The following is a 19,938-nucleotide window of genomic DNA, read 5'->3' as shown; positions in this document are numbered from 1 at the left end:
TTAAATGACAGAATTTACTTTGAAAGTATAGGAGATTATTTTTCATTTAGATGTGCTTGTTTGCCATTTACATGTATAGAAAGGTCCACGAGGCATGCCAATACATTTTTGTAGCAATCACACTTTTTATTTAAAATTTTATTTTTAATTGAGAGGTCTGGTCCTTGTATGAGCATGGTAAGTGCACTGATTTCATTAGGGGAAAAGGAGGTTGTCCTGAAGACTAGTTCACATTTTAGAGGTAGTTTAGATCTACTGATCAGAAACAGCACTGATTGACAGCCACAATCGCCTTGAAGTCCATTCTCAGTTACTGTGGTGGGTGGATCCAAATCAGCAATACAAAACCTACTGACAAAGTCACTGGAATGGGTAAAGACTTGCTGTTAAGTTTGAAGATCCATTTCCTCAGAAATCAACCTTGTAGTAAAGTGTTCAAACATGAAATGTCAAGACCATTTAAAAAAGACTGTGTATTAAGTGGTTGTCATCTAACACTAGTGTGTTGATGTGTGCCTAATAAAGTTTTTCAAAGTAGCTACTGAGATGGGTGCCTATCTGCTGCACTGTAAGCTTTTGTTCAGAACATAAACTATCACATCTTACTCTGAAAGGGATAGATGTTTTGCTGTAGGATTAAGATGTGCGCTATTTTTAGCTCTAACTGCGCCTTTTTTTTTCTATTTCTAGGCTTGAACATCAAAGAATTGCTGATATATTTGTTAAAAAGGGTCCCTACCTAAAGATGTATTCAACTTACATCAAAGAATTTGATAAAAATGTTGCATTATTAGATGAACAGTGTAAGAAGAATGCAGGGTTTGCTTCAGTAGTCAAAGACTTCGAGGTATTGTATTCTTTTGTAAGATATATCCTGTTTTGTGACTTTTTAGCAATTGTGATCCTCCGCAAGGCTTTAGAAACTGTCCTCAATTTTTTTGTGTTTTGGTGGTGGGTTTTTTCGCTGCAGTCTTGGATTGAGACATGAAGAATACAAGAGGCCTTTTTAAGGACTTGGTGTTTCAGATTCGCATTATTTTGAATGCAAATTCAGGATAATTAGCATTTTTGAAGCATGGATCTTTTAATTCTGTGTCGTCTTTAGAAGTGTGGATTAATTAAAACTTCTGCAGTGAGCACTCCTGTCTTCTCTGCCTTTTTGCCTAATGAACACTGAAGGGATCACAAAGGAGCATGTTGCCCTTGCCACCCTGTTTCCTTTATTTCTTGCAAGTTTCACCTCTCATCCTCCTAAGTCAAAGCACCTGTTTTGAATCCACAGCATATGAGCGCTTACTGATATATTTTAACGCATGGGTAATTTTGCATGCAGTCTTCCACACAGAAATGCTTGCTCCGTAGTGTGGTGTTTAACACTGGTGTGGTGTTTAACACTGGTGGTCACACTTCTTAATGATAAATCTTATCCAATATAATCAGTAGTTGTTTTTAGGCATGTTTTCTTTTGCTGGAGCCTTTGACGGCCATGGAATCATTTATTTTGCATGTTTCTTTCAGATGAGCCCTCGCTGTGCTAGTCTGGCCCTCAAGCATTATCTGCTCAAGCCAGTTCAGAGGATTCCCCAATACAGGCTCCTGTTGACAGGTACAGTCAAGCTCTTTGTCAAGCTGAACAAGCCAGTCTTCACACGCCCCAGGAAACCTGTTTTCAGGCATTTGTATCCATCTGTAAAGCATGTTTATCTGACTTTGGATATGTGAGGCTTTTTAAAAAACATGGCACAATATATGCAGCTCTTTTTAAAACATGGCATGGGTTTAGAGGCTTTCGTTGTTAATATTGATTGAGCTAAGATACACAGGCAAGGTGCTAATATTTCTAACACTGTGGTGTGTTCTGATGGTACATTTAGCAGTACATGGAAAACATGAAACCTGCGGTGGTTTTTGTTTCTGTCGTAATAGAAGCCTGTCATTTCTTTAAGGGTTGGAATGCTCTTGTTTTGCTTTAGGTTTTCCTTTTTTTGGGGGGGGAGCTGATGGGTGATTTTTCTTCTTTAACGAATGAAAAGGGCAGTATGGAGAATTGGAGCTAGGAGAAGAAAGATGTCTATGCAGCTGTGAACTTCTGGTAGTAGCTTCTCAGTTTCTCCCCCACCCAGGTGTTTTGACTGTAAAATCCATTCTGTTTTAAAGGCAGAACACATGTTTTTAGTGTACATTTACAAGTGCTTAAGGCTTGTTACGGGGGCATTGTACGCTAAGGAGCTGGTTTGGGACTAGGAAATCTGGGCTCTGTACCCTGCTCTGGCACTGGCATGTTTGGGTGACCTTGAGCAAGTCATCTCCACGATGCAGTGGATTTTTCTGTCTGTAAGGGGAGGGCAGTGACAGACGCCTCGTTTGTGAAGTATTTTGAGATGTGTTTGTTGTAAGAGGGGGATGTCTCCTGTAAGGATTTGGAAATACTTAAGGCATTGTTTTTGAGAGCCATTGCTTCTTGATGAGCAATTTAAAAATAGCCTCTGTTTATGTAGTAACTGCAAAATAAAATGCTCTGTGACCTTTTTTTTTGGCTCTGTAACAGCTCATTGGCATTTCCCCAGCAAGTACTTAGACTAGTGATGCTGTGGGAGATACAGACTAAAGTGTTAAGCAGCAGTTACCAAGTTATTAACAGTGACTGTTTTCATTTTAATCATCTCATTAAACTCACAGGTGTTGAAAAAAGGGGGAAAACTCCTTAAATGGAATACTTTATAGGGGAAAATCTTCATGACTCTTAACTGATGAAATTAAACCATAAAATGGCATTTGGGGACCTGCTTTATTTTAAAAGGATATTGACTTAGGACATGGTATAGGCTTGTTATACACTTCAAAATCAGGAGAGCTTTGGATAAATTCAGAGATTCTAATTGAAAAGGTTGAACAAAAGATCAGAATAGAGCAAATGCCAGTGTCAATATACACAGCAAAGCAAGAGATGTCAGGGATAAATGGCACTGAACAAAACTCAGATGTTGAAGGGGAATTCTTCGTGATCATTAGCTGTCACTGTGGCTGGAACAGGCTGTTTTAGACCCTAAAAAAACCTCATTCTGTGTTGATGGGCGGTTGCTGTGGATGTCCCCAGTCTGCACACCTTACTGTGACTGCCCAGCATTAAATACACCTGTAAATGCTATTGAAAGGAATGGGGGGATTGCCATGCTGGTGATGAATTTAGAAAAGTGATTTTCTCTTGTTCTATGTAAGCAATAAAAAACGTCAGACCAAGAATTTAATTGTGCTGGGGCTAGAGAGTGTCATTTTGGATCTGTTTGATTTTCAGCCTGTACAATCTATCACGTCTGTTGTCCTTGAGATTCTCACTCTTCCTTATCTCTGTGGATGACCCATCTGCTTTGTTACCTTCCAACAGCTCTGTGTAATATTGAGCAATGCCTGTATAAACTTGTGCTATATGAACATCTGGGGGGATGCAAAACACTCGTATCTCTTTTGTTGCAGTGAGTGAGAGGCAGTGATGGAGCAGCTGCCCAGGCTGAAGACAGTGGGGAACTGTGGGGAGGAGGGTCAGAGCAGAGGAGTGAAAATAATCCAGGAAATTAAGCTGTCAGGCCTAAGTCAGCGGGGATTTCTTCCTATTTAGATGTTCTGTGTCAGTGGGACAGCTTTGTACTGGTAACCTGCTGCTACTCGGTCACATCGCAAGATTGTTGCTGTGCTTTGAAGTGGAGTTACTTTTATGCTAACCAAAGCAGGAGCAGGTGGGCTCATAAATCAGTCAAGGAAAGACGAGGCTCAGCAATGTTTCTCTTTAATTATACAGCTTCTCCAGTCCAGTAAGTGGACTTCCACTTCTCCGCATACTGGCCTCAAGCTCTATACAGCCAAGATCAGATGGGTTTTCAGGGATTTCATATAGAAATAAATGAAGGAGAGGTGATTCTCTTTTCTCAAAAAGATTTGAGTGGATTACTTGAGACTGTGCTATATGAACAGGTTCTTGACTGCCATAGGATAAGTCTCTATTCTCTCTTTCCCAACACAAGGTTGGCAGAGAGAATGTCTTTTATTATCCTTAACTGGGATATAGTGAGGGGGGTGAAAAATAAGGCTTTGGCACACTGCTGCTTTTCAGGTTGGAAATAGAGTTGTCAGACTCAAGGCCAGTTATGTGCTGGGGAACAATTGCTTTGAGTTTAATGTAGTTAAATTAGACAACCCAAGAGAAAAGGCAGTTAATGAAGCAAAAGATAATTTTAGTCAGGAGAAGAAGTGATAGTCACTGCCCCCCAGGAAGAAGAGAGAATTGCTGGTTGCTGTCAGGTAGAAGAAGAACATAAGGAAATTTTGTTCATCACAAAACCAATACTTGTGTGCCTTTTTTTTATTTTTGTTGTGTTTTGGTGTATCCATCAGAATTATGAATTTCTGAAGGTATACTTAAGATCTGTCTAGTCTGAACAACTAGAGCACGCTTCAGAGGGGAAAATTTTTTTGGCAAAAACAGTAGATACCATTTCATCTTAATATCTGTCCTCTGTATTTATTTTATCTAGGAATATTTTTGCAAAATTTTTCTGTAATGTTTTTCATGTTTTTGAAATTGGCTTGTCTGCATAGTTTATGCCAGTACCTCCAGAAAGCTGCTGCAAGCACAGAATTTCCAGTGTTTATTCACAGAACAGACTAAAAATATCTGTTCTGATGCTTCTCTGAAGCTGAGTTTTAGCTATGAACTGAGGTCCACTTACCAGATACACATAAAAAGTACTACGATGAAAATTAGCTACTTATCATTTTCAGGATTTTACAGTTTTATTGGCTCCAGTCTTGCAATACAAAAGCTGCAGAATTTTAAATTAATACAGTTATGTTAAAATCTCTAAATTTCTCTCTTACATTCACTGATTATATAATTTAAAATGCAGGAATATACCCATCCAAAATGTTTTTGAGTGATGTAAAGTGTTGTTTTGGGGAACATGTCATAAAGCATGACTATGCCAAGAAATAATTAGTTCCCATCTTGGGTCTCTGGTTTTAAGTTACCACTGCAATTACTTTGGATATTAAATTGGATGTCTCCATGTACTAGGGACAGTGTCTTAGAGAACCAGCTGTACATTTGCAGATGAGGAAAATATACCCACCTTACCTCTTGTTCTCAGCCTGAAGAGGTGAGCATGTGGTTGGCAGGTTTATTTTTATTTTTGTATGAGCTGTAGGGACTCATTCTTTACACTGGGAAATTACTGCTGGAGTCCTTTGTGCTGGTCCCAATGAAGATCAAGTTGCAATTTTAAAGCTTTAATTTGTTGGCTTTGTGGTGGAATCCCAAGAGTGCTCTGCCTCAGCAGCATGGCACAGCTCCAACTTGAGGGAGCACCTGTCTGCAGGCAGGGCAGGAGAGGACAGCTGGTGTCATATCTGTGACAGGTTCCTACAGGTTAAACCAAGTTAAAAACTGTGAATTCTTCTCCGTTCTTTTCAAAATACTTCCTGTTAATTTTTTTTCTCTTACACAAGCTTCTTGCCAGCATAACCCAAAGTGAAGCAAGATTAACTACATTTTTTTTAATGGAATATATGTCCACCTAAATATTGCACTAGAATGTCTGCTAGCTACTACAGCATGAGATCTTGAGGGACAGGAAGATGCAATATTAATGGAGTATAGCTGGAGAAGTCTTGGTGCCATGTCAGACTTGTCTTAAAAGATCAGACATTATCCAGGGCCTGCTAATGATCAGGCAGAACTCTGAGGAGAGCAGATAGCTGTGGGTGTTCCCTGGCCCAGCCAGCCAGATCTCCCAGTGCTCCGTCCACGCCTCCCAGCTGGTTCCTCTTCCTTCACTCCAACCTGCTCTTCATGCTTTTCCCTTGGATCCTCCCTTAGGTCTCTGCCAAAAAATAAAATTTCAGTGCCAAATGTTTCTCTTTTTGTAGTTCTGTTTTTCTCAAAACTTTCATTAAACATGATAGGTTCTCTCACTCTTTATAGCAATTCTACTGCAGAAACATGTTTCATAATTCCCTTTTAATTTTGTGCATAAGGAAAAGATTACAATACACTGAGCAATCTCTGAGGGGCATGCATGAAGCAAGACATCTTACGAAGGCAAGGAACAATTGGCTCCTGATCCTTTTTGAATAAAAGAATGAATTTGGGTAGGGCAAGCATGTGGGAGTTGAATTATTTCACTCCTACGTGAAACTTGTACAACTGTGAAGCTAAAATTGAATGCTTGCTAGATTACATATAGTTAGTTTTCAGTAGATCCTCTAGATTCTTAATACCTCATTTAAAAGGTAATTATAAATCAGTATTTGTTGCTTTTATCAACCTAACGTATATGTCTTTGAATGTTTCTGGTTTTGTTGCTTTCAGTTTTAAGCAGTTCAAAGTTGTAGAGTATAGAGAATAAACAGTTGACTTTTTCCTGAGGATATATATTAATCTTTGACAGGGTATTGCACTTTTTGATGAACTAGACACTCAACTAGGGAATGGAAACTCAAAGGGAATGTTTTTTTTGTATAGTCATACGTTTGGAGTTAATTTTAAATGCTAAGTAAAATAGATTTTAAAACTACCAAGACTTCAATGGATTGAGGGTGCCATCTTGTGGTTGAATTACGTTTATAATGGAAAACCAGAAATGCCTATTTGAACACTGAGGGGCATATACTATTTTTGTTACTGAAAAATATTAATCGTAATGAGATCTTCTGTAATGGACTACTTTTTTTATTAGCTTCTATAAACAAGTTAGGTGCTCAGGCAAATATCTATAATCTTCAAAATTTTTTCCTTCAGCTTAAACGTGATTGCACGTATGTACTTATTTTTCACTTGCTTGTTTTGTTCTGGAATAATATATACAACATACCATTTGTCATTGGAGAAAACCACTGTTTCAATAGCCATTTCTTCACTGAGCAGATATAAAGACATACTTTCTTTATGGAAATGCTAGGTTTCACTTTGTTATTACTTTGACAGATTTAAAAGATTAGGTAGTAGATCTTTGTGGCATGGATTTGCCTGAAAAGCAGATTTTCAGGAAAAAGGTGGGTTTTACTACTTTTTGGTGGTGTTTATTTATTTAACAAAACTATATATTATTTTTTCTTTATACAGATTATTTAAAGAATCTTTTAGAAGAATCTGCGGACTATAGGGATACTCAAGGTAAATGTCTGTTTAAAGAAAAAACAGCTTACGTACTTATGATAATGTTTCCAGATTTCAAGTGCTTGCAAAATGTTGTCAGTAATAGAAATGTTTTCTATTTAGTTCTAAGTTTCTCAGCAGAGATACTAAAAGATTGCAAGCTTGTGTTTCAAAAAAGTCCGGAGCTGACAGTCATATCAGCTCGCCCAAGAGGTAAGAGTGAAGTTCTCCAGACAGCTTAAACAGATATTTTGGGCACTGCTATTGAAAGAGGCAGTCCTTGCATCTGTAGACCTTTCATGATAGGCAGCTTGTCTACCAGCTGCTCTCTCCAGCTATAAGCCTTTCTGGCCTCATCCTCTCTCTGGCTTGTGCCAGAACAAGTGTTCATGTGGCAGGAGTGAACAAGATAAAGGAGCTGCCCTGAGTTATATTTAACCTGAGGAGTTCTCCAGTTTGAGTTGTCACAAGTTGCACAAACACAGGTGACTTACACAAGTTTGCCTGCATGTGGGGAGAAAGGAGATCAAAGGAAATGAGCAGGAATAGTTGGTGATGAAGAGGACGGGACCACACGTTTCATAGTAGCGTGGGATTAAACTGGTTTAACTCAAGCATATAAATGCAGTGCACATTCAGGCTCTTTCCTTCTGCAGTGTGTGCCTTAGCAATACAAAAATGCTCCCAGTCAATGCTTCCATTTCATTTGCATGAGACCCTGTCACTTATTTCACTTTTTAGTGACGTTTGTTCAAGCCCATTACGTTTAGGAGGGTTGTGCAATTGTAGTTGATTTGACTTCAATGAGTGCCTTCAATGCACTGAACCAAGTTTGCTTTGTCTGCTGATACAATATTGTAAAATATATGAGTAAATATCCTTCTTGGGACATTTAGACATATTTGAGTACGGTGAAGATAGAAGCCAAAAATATTTTAACTGATGACTCTTTAAGTTCATCTTGCACTTCTTATGGCTGTGAACAAACTAATGCTTGCGTTGCACATTAAATAGTTGGCCATTTGAAAAGTGAGCAACTTAAATATATATTTTACATTTTCTTGTGATTTCTCCAACTTCTCTGTTTTTGTAGTTGTACCTTCCACAATGTTTTTCTCTCCCTTCATACATCAAAGATAAAAGCTGAAGCTTAGTTGTGACAATAAGAGTGTTAATTTGTGATGGTCGATAGTCTATCTTAGAACTTGAGTAAAGAAAAGAAAATCTAATCTTTACTCACCAAGTTCTTGTAACGATTAAGCTTAACTTTGTTCTGATTTTGTTTAGTTCTTTAATTCCATTGGTGGGGGGAGTGGAGAGGGAGACTAGGCTTGGTTGTGGTTACTGTTTTTGGAAAAATACCAGAATAGCACAATTCTTCTTGATAACCTTCATTTGAATACATTACTTCAGCTGAGTGGTATAAGTGGAATGCTCTTTATCCCTATAGATTATTTTTTGTTGTTATTTAGATTTATTTAGTCTTGGCTATGTGATTCTGAGATCCTGGAACTTTCCCTTCAATAAACAGAAAATTTTCTAATTTTCTCTAAAATTCTTCAATCTTCCTTGAAATCTGAGTAAAATTTTAAGGTTTTAATAGATATAACTGATAGATGAAGAAACATATAACAGAAAGAATCAGGTGCTCATTTCTGTCGTAGTGAATTTAGCTAAATTTCCCTTCATCATATTCCATGCAGATGGGAGCTGGGGAGGATTTTGCCTGAAGCAGCACAACATTTCTTATATTTCCTACTAGGAGACCACCAGCTCTTTTTCAGCAGGCTCAGTTGATGCTATGACATCTATATATAAACTTAAATTTTGATCAAATGCTTGATATGTGCTGTGTATTTTAACTGTTTGACTCCTGTGCTTGCATTGCCTTGGTTCATGAAAATCTTGTACAAAAATTCTCCTTAGATTGACTTAGGATGAGCTTTTTGTTCACATCTGTTTAGTTTCTTATATGGTTTCATGACCTTCTGAACCTTTCAGTTCAGACAGCTCTCTCTTTCAACATGCTTTCTTTCAAAATATGACTCAACAATAAGGGAAGTGTATGCATTCTACAGTACTAATACTCTAATTATTATCTGGGAAAAAAAACCTTAAGGCTTTGTTTTTACCTGGTTTGGTATGCTTCTCTGTGGATTTTTAACCAAATGTAGGTCCTTTCTTTGAAGTGCCTTAGTGTACTTGAATTACTTAGAAGAAAGTGCCAAATGCTTTAGAGACTACATTTTATCAGAGGAGTTGTTTTCAACTCAATAAGTCTCTTTTTTTCTACTTAAGTAAATTACAGGTTTTTGGATAAGATCCTTGGACTGAACACTCACTGTGTTCACATGATATTTGACTGGTATCTTGAGGGTGAAGTAAAACTAAAGGCAGAAGAAATGGCAAAGATTTGTATAATTTTTCTAGGTGGTCTTCCGTGACTAGCACTGGTGGCAGTTGAGTAAAATGGAAAAAACTTAGTCCCTACATAGTCTCTGTTAAAATATTGTTAACTTTTCTCCTGTAAGTAGAGTAAGTAATTCGTTGTGTGAGAAACTGGGATTTACTTTTGCTTGTGGACTGTTTTATTAGCTGTAAGAAATAATTGACACTGTAGTTGAAGCAAGGACTTGCTAGAGCATATTTATTAAACCACGATCTAAAGATTCTGGGATTTATGGGAAGTGCTCCTGAATGCAGTGACTGTACAATCAGATCCTTAAATCTTGGAATTATGTGGAAATGCAATATCATACCTGTGCTTTATGTAATACCAATGCTAACTAGTCGCTATAACCAAAGCATTATTTCTTCATCCTTCAGATGCTTTAGCTGTTGTCATAGAAGTTGCAAACCATGCCAATGACATCATGAAGCAGGGTGTAAGTATTTTGACTTATGAAGCTGGTCTTAAAAAAAAAAAAAAAAGGTCATGGATGCAAGGGCAAGTACTTATCTCCCGCTTTTTCTTCCCATAGGATAACTTTCAGAAACTCATGCAGATCCAATACAGTTTAAATGGACACCATGAGATCGTACAGCCAGGAAGGGTAGGTCCTCCAGATGGCATTCAGCAGATTGCAGTACAGTGCAGCACGGATGGTATGCAAGCAAAGGACTGGAGCTGGCACATACCAGAAGAAAAATGGTCCATTGCTTTATTATTCAGTTCTAACAGTCAAGTGAATACTGCCTTTCCATGTGTGTGGGGTGTTTTTTAGATATTTTTTAGATACCTTGCCAGATCTTGCAGGCAGATTTTTGTCCTCAAGCTTAACCTTGTATTTGTTGTGGTTTCAAGTACAGCATGGAAAACTGTACTGCAGTCATTCACACTCGCTTTTAGAGAAACCTAAGGATAAATGGCTTTTCTCAGAAAGGGAACCTTGAATCCCAAAACTTCTGCAGCACCTCTAGTGTAGTAATAATAATCATAATCATAATAGTGATGAAGAAGTCAGCTCATTTGCATGGCTTTTGCCCTAAAAACCTAGTTTTAATTTTGTTTAATTTACTAGGTCTTTCTGAAAGAGGGAACACTGATGAAGCTGTCACGGAAGGTCATGCAGCCACGAATGTTTTTTTTGGTAAGATGTTGTATATGTTGCTGTGTGTCTAATAGGAGTGTAATTTTAAGTGGTTGAAATGTTACACTGTAAACATAAGTAACTAATAACTGCAAGAAGTAGAAAAAATGACCAATCGTTGCTGTTCTACTTATTTAGTTCTAATTTACAGAGATCATCTGTGGCATATGCACTAATTTTAGTAGAAAACCATTTCTCACTAAAATGTACTATTTTGAACAACGCTTATTGAAAATCTGAGAGCTTTTATGAGAAGACATTATCTGTGGTAGTGAGGAAACGAACACAGTTACTCCATCCCACTTAGCTGTACCAGGTCTTGAAACCTAGAACTCTGGCACTGCTATTGCGCCCTTCCCTCCTTCCCCTCCCTGCCCCCTTCTTCCTCCTTTCTTCTTCCCCCTCTCTCTTCCTCCTCCTTTCTCCTTCCCCACTCCCTCCCTCCTCCTCTCTCCTTTCCCTTGCAGGAGGTCCCATGCATCCTGAGTAGAGCACTGGGATGGAAGTTAAGTGCTGGGTTCTCTTCCTGTCTCTGTCACTGCTTTATTTTGAAAATTCTGTGCATCTCTGAAGTTTGTTTCCACTTGAATCTTTTGTTTATCTCTTCTATTTAGACAGTAAAGCAGCTCTTATCATGTGTAATTTATGACATTATTGGTCCACAGTCCTGACTGAAATCTGTCTTGTGGTTCCTGTAGTATGAATAAATATTTCCCTAGGCAGTCATGGAATCAGTTATGGTAATACTCTCAAAAATCTGGTGCTATCCTGAGCTGAACTTCACAAATTACATGTTGCTAATTTGAGTGTCTGTGGCTTGGATTTTCTTTGTTTTGTTTTTTGGGGCAACGGGTTTGTTTTGTTTGGGTTTTTAGTTTTGTTTGTTTGTTTGTTTGTTTTAGATATAAATGGTACAGGCTAGTGTTTATACCTTTAGACACTTAAGCAGTGATATTTCCATTGATCATGTTGTGAAGATTTACTAAGGCTCCTGAAACGTTTGGTTATTTTGCAAAGAACATCATAGCAAAAACTTACAAAACACTTCAGGTTTTGGCGTCTGTTTCTGTGCAGTAAATGAAGTATGGATCCATGGGTTGAACAACACAGAAAATAAAAAAAGTCTTAGTAACTGTTCAGTAAGTCTGCAGAATGAATCTGAGTCTGGTAGAACAGGAAATAAACAGTAGATGCACTTTAAACTGGTAAAATTCACATGGTACATATAATTAAGTTTGTCCTTTTAATCATAAATTGCTAATCTCCATTCTTCTATCTCCAAGTTTCTGGATTGTTTTGGTTTGTTTGAATGGTTAATTCTAATATCCCTTTAAAGTAGTTTGCTATATCATATGGCTGTGTACATGAGAAACATTTTTGTCCATTTTGACAGGCTGTTCTTTGACATCTTTGCACTGTTTACTCACGTGCCAAATGTGTATTTACACAAGGAGGATATAAATAGATACCTATTGTTATCTAATTCATACATGAAAATGTTTCTTGGATTCTAAGTGGAATAATAGGAAGTAGAGGATGCCCTTCTGGACAGTTGAGCTCAGTGGTGTAGGAGTTCTGTACTTCCAGTAAAATGCATCTGAATTACCTGTCTTTTAACAGTCTTTAGTCATTAAAAAGCATTGCTTCTGTATTACAGTTCAATGATGCCCTGTTGTATACTACTCCAGTCCAGTCAGGGATGTATAAACTCAACAATATGTTGTCCTTGGCTGGAATGAAGGTGAGTCACTTGTTAAAATGAGTCTTTCTCCAAATCTACCTGAACTCAGGCCTTCAAATTTTCAAAACACAACTATGTTTACTGTTGGCAAGAGATATTAAATATCCTTGCATTCCAGAGTAATCCTACAGGCTTAACATTGCTTGTATAATATGGCCTGTGGGATTGCTATCTAGGTTTCCCTAAAAAGCTCTGTTGACACAGGATCATCTCAGTTGCATTTCACCTAGTGTTGTCCTACTCTGAAATAATTTGTCTACTTATTTTTTGTATTGTACTTTGTTTAGACTGCCTCGATTTTTCGTTTTAACTGCTTTTTATTGCCCACAAGCAGAGATTAGACATCTTTGCATGATAAACTCCTGGTGGGTCAAATCTCTGGTTTATAAAGATTTGCTAACTCTGAGGAAAGATAAGGCTTTTGTTTCTGAGCCCTTGTGAAAAGCATCAAAGTGAAGCCCTGAGCCCCTCTGGGTGTAGCGATAAGGGACATGCACACACTGTCTGACGTGACAGTGGGAACAACAAACCGTTGCCTTGGGAATCATTGTCTTTGGTCCTGTCAGAAAAAATCACCAAGTCCAGCTGCAGTGCCGATTTGGCACCCAGGTCCAAGCTTTCACAGGCAGAGCTGCAAAATCTCTGTTGCCAGCAGATGTCTTGTAGTGACTGAGAACCACTCTTGACTTTTAAACCTCCTTATGTTTGAAACTTGGTAGCTCAGAAAGATCAACAGGGTGATGCAGGTCTTGCTCACTCTGGGGTACACCAGTGGGCTAAATCTTGTCCTGCAGCAGCAGCAGTGCCTTTTTTTTTCCCCAGTTGCAGGAGGTGCTTATTGGGCAACATGCCTGGGCATGTTGAAGCACAGTGAGGGTCTCTGATAGCTTCATTCCTCTGTATGTCTCCAGTGTTTGTATGGAACTACAGTGAAATAAAAGGATGGGCTGCATGTAATCTTGGTGTAGCTGGGTCCTCTGGACTGGTGTATGATCTCCTCTTCTGAGTATTTTCTCTCCAATGTACCCCTTCTGCAATAAAAATGTAAGAGATTTTGCAGGAAGTAAAACTAAAGCAACAACAGAAGTACCATTTCAGTTTGAATGTAAAGTTTTCTCTTTTGGCTGAAGGTTAAAAAGCCAACCCAGGAAGCCTATCAGAATGAACTGAACATTGAAAGCGTAGAGAGATCCTTCATTCTTTCAGCGAGGTAAGTCTTCCAAATGGATAATGATTTTAAAACTGTGTGGTTTCAAATGGGCCACGCAAACTTTTTATAGCTTGTTTTGCGCTTAATGTAATGAAAAGTTACCCTTGGCTAGAGTGATTACAGAATAAAGGGAATCAGTTAATCAGAGTGAATAAAACCCTCATTTGGTTCCTCTTTTTCACCTTAGCTACACTTTCAGAAACTTCACATACATTGAAATATTATCCTTGCATTGCCTTTCCTTGAGAGGGTTTCAATTAAATTAATTTCAGGCTTTGATTTTCAGTATTTTTTTGTTCTTCCAGAGTTACTGATATGCTCTGTCACTGCATCTACAGGACAGGATATGAAGCTTAACAATAAATTTTCATGTTATTATTGGTAACTGATATAAATTGGAAGAAGTCATCCTGATCTTTTAGCTAAAATAATGCTGCAGTTGAAACAGGAAACAGACCTTGTGAACCTGAAATTATGGCAGCAATTACTGCAATGGTGCTTGTCTTTACCAGAAAACCAAATTCTCCATGTAGCAGCAAAAGGATACATGGCCACTAAACCAGAGCAGCTCTGGTCACCTTCACTGAGATGCCTTTAGCAAAGGCTTGGGTTTGTGGATTGTTGTTTTTGCTGTGCTTGAGTTGAAGTTTTATATGTTTTGACATTTGTGACAGTGCTGATACCAATAAAGAAAGACATGTTTTCTCCTTTGTTTAGCCAGGCTGAGCAAGGACAGACTGCTGCTTTTTGTGTGACCTTGTAAATACCAACATGAGACTGTCTGCATAAAGATAGCAGTATCTGTAGCTGAGGGGTAGACCAAGGTTAACATTGTCAAAATTGCCAAAGGAAGTAGCTCAATTGCCTGAGTAATTTATAACAACACACTTGAAATGAGAATTTTTTATTTCTTAACAAACTCAAATGCTTTTTATAGCTCTTCTGCACACTTGGAAAAAAAAAGGTGCATTTCACAGTTTAGGGTATGATTCTGCTCCAGTATAATGTGAGCAGGTCTGTGCTGCTTAGACGCCTTGGTGACTGGATGTCATAGGGATACATGAAGACATTTATGGGATGGCAGTAGACAATGTGGATTTATCTCTGCTTGACTTGAAACAGCATTTCACTTTTAATTCAGTTGTTTTAAAAAATAGTCAAAAAATCATTGGAACTTCTGAAAATATCATCTTGAAATACAAGCTACCTATTTTCCACAAAACAGGATAGACTTGTCTTTTTGAGGAACTGATTAAATGGTAGATTAAAATCAACTCCTGTGAAATATGTGCTGGTTCATAGGGGAAAACCCCTATATATAACATTTTAATCAAATTCAGCATGATTTGTGACTTGCTTTTGTCTTGACCTTGAAATTGCTGGAATTTACCTCATTTTACCAACTAAGGCTGCTCTGATTTGTTTTTTCTTTTTTAGTGATGCTGCATCTTTGGAGAGCATTTAACTCTATTATTTTTATACTTGGTGGAAGCTATGGGTGTGCAAGAGCCCTAAGTTACACAACAGTGATAGAGGGAGGTTGCATTTGCATGGCAAGAAGGAAGTGCTGGGGGCCCCAGATGTAAATGACAGTTTTCAGATTGTTTTCTGTCTATAACCATAACTGGGCCTATTGTGGTGTAGGAGGGAAACAGTTGAAAAAACTACTAGCAACAGGTGCTTGCATATATTTTTTTCCAATTAATTATGTTGTTCCTATTGATAAATATCCTGAAAGTGAAAAGAATTTGTATCTTGTCAATACAGGCTACATCTTCTTTGAATGATGCTTCATTCTAACAGCTTCTTGGCTCCCATGTGCTAAAAATCTCAATTGCAAAACTGTTCAAATTAGTATTAAAGACACTGGAGACGATTTTCACTTCTGTGTTTTTTTCAAATAATAAGCATTATGTGAAGTGTACACCAAAGAAGAGATTCTGAAATGATCCTAGGAGATGAGGCAGAGAAGGGAGCGATTAAGCTGGTGAAAAATTGCTATTAATAAAAAGTAGGCCAATTAATAACAGAAGTATAGATTAGTGCCTAGACAAGTCTTTGTCTCTTCAGGTTTAGTTTTACTGACTGCATTAGTGTTCTGCTTTATCTAGTCTGGGTTGAGGTTTCAGTTTTCCTGGGATATCTGTAGGAATGTGAATTGTTTTTCATGGTACAGTGCAGTATTGTACTAGAAATCTCTTCATCAGAGGAACAAGTTAGCACATCTGCATGATACAGCACTGCACAGAAGGAGTGGTTTGGTCCTGAAAACAACAGTCGTGCCAGCCTGACACGGTCTGAGGCCAGCTGGCCCTGTCCCCCTCAGTAAGGCAAGCAAAGAGCTACCCCAGGCAGACATAGCTGCATTGCTTTCACTAAGGATAGCTCAGGCAAGGCTAGCTCAGCTGGGAGAGGTGCCCTAAGGTATAAGGTATAAGTCTGTGAGCCCTCCTAGGGCCACTGAGCAGCTGTGATGTGTGCCCCTAGCACACGCATTTGCCTGTAGTAACCATTGCTGGGACTCTCTGCAGTCCATTTAAAGCTTTCTACTGTTATGTTAAATATCAAATAAATTAAAAAAATAATAATGTTTGAAAACCCTGCAATTTTAGTAAGCAGATCACTTTTGGAAGTGATACTGGAGCTGCAGCAGGGGAAGCAGCAGGGCTGGGCAGCTGTGGGGGGAGGACTGGGAGTGACAGCAGAAGAAACTGCCTATTTTGCTGCAGCAAACCATTACATCAATTCAGTTGCCAGTGGCACCACCTTTGCTCTCTAAGTTCTGAAGGATTGTAAACAATCCTAAAGGCTAGCACTAGCAAACCTACCAAGCACAAGCTTCCTGGTGAAATATTAGAGTGTTAGCTGCTCCATGAATAGCAATCTCCACATGATAGAGGGGATGCTTAATCTCGAAAAAGTTTAAATTTAATACAGTTACAGGAATCCAATTAAATGTAACCAGATTTTGAAAAAAGCCAAAGGAGTTCATTAGAGTTATGAATATTATATTGTTAATGCAGACCAGTTGTTCTTTCCGGATGAGGAAAGAACAAAATGTTTGACTCAGACTGTGAGATATTGGGACAGACAATAATACATTGCTTTGCCTTTGCCTGTATCTTATTTCCTCTCCTTTTGTTCTGATTTTGTTGTTGTGTGTGTGCTAGATATTTTTTTTCTGCTCATGCCTCACAGGCTTCCCATGTGTTTACCTTACTAGATTTGTCCTCTCTGATTCTCTATAGTACTCAGTTTCATCCAGTTCAAAACCCCAGTTCAAAGTATTTTCCTTGAAGGCTCAAAGATGATGAAAGCTTCCAAATACACCTACAAAACCGTTAAAAAATAATGGTTTAATTAATTGGTACTAGACCCCTCATTAGTGTAAGTCATTGCTTTCCTCTTCCCTGGCTTTCCTTTCTATATCATTCTATTAATTACTTGGATTAAACAGATTAATTTATTGGATACCAGTCAAGAAGTTGGGAATAGAAAAAATGTTGGCAATGGATACTTGTTCAAATTTTAGAAGCGCTTTTTAAAGCTGGCATGGCATCTTAAACAAGCAGCCTAGCTGTTTCTCTGCCACAAAACTGCTTCATCCTTCTCAGAACCTTCTCCGTGGTGCTGGCACAAGTACTTGTTCAGCTGTGTGATGAACTCAGTTGGTAAATTGATCCACAGGAAGAGCAGGTGCTTTAATGGCTTGCTTTAATATGGATTCATTTCCCAGTCTAGCCCACTGCATAACTGTATGTTCTGACACAAGGGTGAAAATAAGACACAGTGGCTGAGAGAAAGGGTAGTAGGCTGCCCTTTGCAGCAGGAACAGCATGGATTTATGAAAACAATGGTGTGCCCATGGCCAGAGGAGATGCTTTGGCAGTGCACGTAAGCCAGTATAGCTGCAGCCTCCTGCTGTACTGAGCACTCCTTATTCTCTCTGCTCCTTGTGCCACGCCACTTTAGCCTAATGTTTTCCTTGCTCTTGATTAGTGATCCACCAGCTGTAGGATAAAGACATAGAGTAAGCTTATCTGTTTATCTCTTTAAGTTAACTCATCCAATGGAAAATTTTGGAAACAAAAGAATTATGTAAAAGTAGCATGACCTGTAGAAGGAGTAGTCAGGAGCACAAGGCAGGAGAAGAGTCAGTGTGGTTTTCTTCTGACATAGGCTTGGGGTTTCACAGGGCTGGGTATAACAAACTGCACTCTGAGACAGAAGGAAGCAGGGAGAAAAAAGACTTGTTGAAATTTCAGGTTGCCTTCAAGAGGGAAGGCCAAATCTTTGTTCTGGAACCACCATTTATACCAGTATCGTTCAGGCTATTCAAGGGTCCAGGGAGAAGGGGAAGCAATGACAGACAAGCTTAAAACGACCACAGGGTATTTTGGAAGGAGGAAAGGGAGGGAGGGAATCCGCATTATAACAACAGACACAGAAATCTTTTTTAGTATTAATCAACACAAATAGCTAACACCATGCAGACAGTTAAAAAATTATGCCAGTTTTAGTAGGAATTGAGGATGGTCTATAAAATGAAATTGCAAAAGAGTTACGTCAGTGTGTAATAAAGCTAATGAAATTCTAATCAACACTTGCTTAGTTTTAAATGTTAATAATAATAAACTGGTTTTGTGGGTTTTTTACCCCAACAGTTCTGCTACAGAAAGAGATGAGTGGTTAGAAGCTATCTCCAAGTCAATTGAAGAATATACAAAAAAGAGAATCACATTTAATCCGAGCAAAAGTCTTGAAGAGGTATATCACAAAATTATTGTTGGTTTGTTCCCTTTTTGAATATAAAGTTTCTTATAGGTGTTTAGAGAAACAAGAGGTGTTCCATGATGAATAATAAAACAGGATGGTAAATGGTAAGTGAACAGATGATAGAACAGAATACTATTTCATAATGTTTTTTACTTCATAAATATAAAATTATTTTCTTCCAAAGAACCCAAACCAGCTTTTGCATTTCTCTCTGTGATCTTGTGAACAGAAAGATGAAATGAAAAGATTTTAAAATAAAGCAACTATTGATACAAGTAGGCTGGTAAAGCTTGAAAGTGACAGAGCTGTTGTGAACTAATTAAATGCGGCTCTGTTGTCAGGCTTGCATTATAGTGGTCACTGATGAAATAGATAACATTTAAGACCATAACAATTTATCAGAGAAGGCTTTTCAACATCATTAGCATTTTCCTATAATCTCTGATAAATACTAATCTTATTTCTCATCACTGAATGTAAAGGTATTCTGCTTATGTTCTCTCAGGCAGATCCAGAAAAACAGGAAGAAGATAGTCCACTGGGATCAAAGGCTCCGATCTGGATTCCTGATACCAGAGCCACTATGTGTATGATCTGTACAAGTGAATTCACACTGACGTGGAGAAGGCATCACTGCAGGGCATGCGGAAAGGTTGGGTGATTGCCTTTTCTGTTAGTCCTACAGGTTCCTTGTGTGACAAACACAAAAGGAGCCTCATCACACAACCACTTTTTTGAGGGAACACTGTACTATGTCACAGTTATGTGCATTAGAAACAATGGGTTGGGGGTGGTGGTTTAGGGTTTGGGGTTTGGGGGTTTTTTTTAAGGCAGGTCTTGAACTTTACCAGTGTTCAATCTTCAACCTGTTACATGGTTTTTATTTTGCATTCTAGGGTGCTATTTATGGTTGCTTTTGCAATTACATAATAGAAATTGATGCTAGCTGAAATAAGGAAATATCTTCTTCATTAACTTCCATAAGATAAATCATGATTTTTGGTTTTTAAGTTAGTACCAAGCTTGTTTTATATTTAGCACTTATGAAAGATACATCTAATAAACCTTTATTTTTCTTATTTTAATCAAGTGAGAATACAGAATTAGAATTCAATGCAATGGAGATATCATCAAGAGAACAATGACTTTTTAATTATTTCTTTTAAATTTTTTTATTTAAAACGCTCAGTAACAGTAGGCTTATTCTGTTATATCATGGATTGTTAACATTGGCTTATTGAGTTGTATAATTCAGTGATTTTTTTTTATATTTAAACTTATCACTTAAGAGGAGGAAAGGGCAGCATGTTGAGCATAAAGACACAGGAAAAATCCAAGATTTTAAACCATTTTTACTGTAAAATAGTGCCTATTTCGGATTGTATGATGGGCTTAACAGTGCTGAAGTGAATGTCTTGAGTATTTGCTTATTTACAGGTGCACATCGTGTACAATAATGGTTTTATTTATTTCC

The 19,938-nt window shown here is 38.0% G+C and overlaps 1 protein-coding gene across 2 annotated transcripts in view; it reads left to right on the top strand.

The window, feature by feature from the left end:
• The window catches only part of FGD6 (FYVE, RhoGEF and PH domain containing 6), a 71,436-nt gene that overhangs the window by 40,104 nt on the left and 11,394 nt on the right, over positions 1-19,938 (top strand). Inside the window, exons 7-16 of one of the 2 annotated variants that reach the window (XR_001873076.1) lie at positions 691-847; positions 1,519-1,606; positions 7,115-7,165; positions 9,974-10,032; positions 10,129-10,200; positions 10,669-10,737; positions 12,395-12,478; positions 13,609-13,688; positions 18,353-18,568; positions 18,970-19,070. Coding sequence is in view for 1 of the 2 variants with exons in the window: in XM_017804538.1 (XP_017660027.1) it covers positions 691-847; positions 1,519-1,606; positions 7,115-7,165; positions 9,974-10,032; positions 10,129-10,200; positions 10,669-10,737; positions 12,395-12,478; positions 13,609-13,688; positions 18,353-18,455; positions 18,970-19,116 (910 nt within the window). In the remaining variant the exon portion in view is untranslated. Of the gene's footprint in view, positions 1-690; positions 848-1,518; positions 1,607-7,114; positions 7,166-9,973; positions 10,033-10,128; positions 10,201-10,668; positions 10,738-12,394; positions 12,479-13,608; positions 13,689-18,352; positions 18,569-18,969; positions 19,117-19,938 lie in introns of those variants that run through there. The other variant, XM_017804538.1, reaches the window with a different exon arrangement.

The sequence above is a fragment of the Lepidothrix coronata genome, unplaced genomic scaffold (assembly GCF_001604755.1).
Source record: "Lepidothrix coronata isolate B3197 unplaced genomic scaffold, Lepidothrix_coronata-1.0 Scaffold9, whole genome shotgun sequence".
NCBI classification, from domain to species: Eukaryota; Metazoa; Chordata; class Aves; order Passeriformes; family Pipridae; genus Lepidothrix; species Lepidothrix coronata.
Note: the sequence above shows the minus strand (reverse complement) of the source record. Positions and strands in the feature narration are given on the sequence as shown.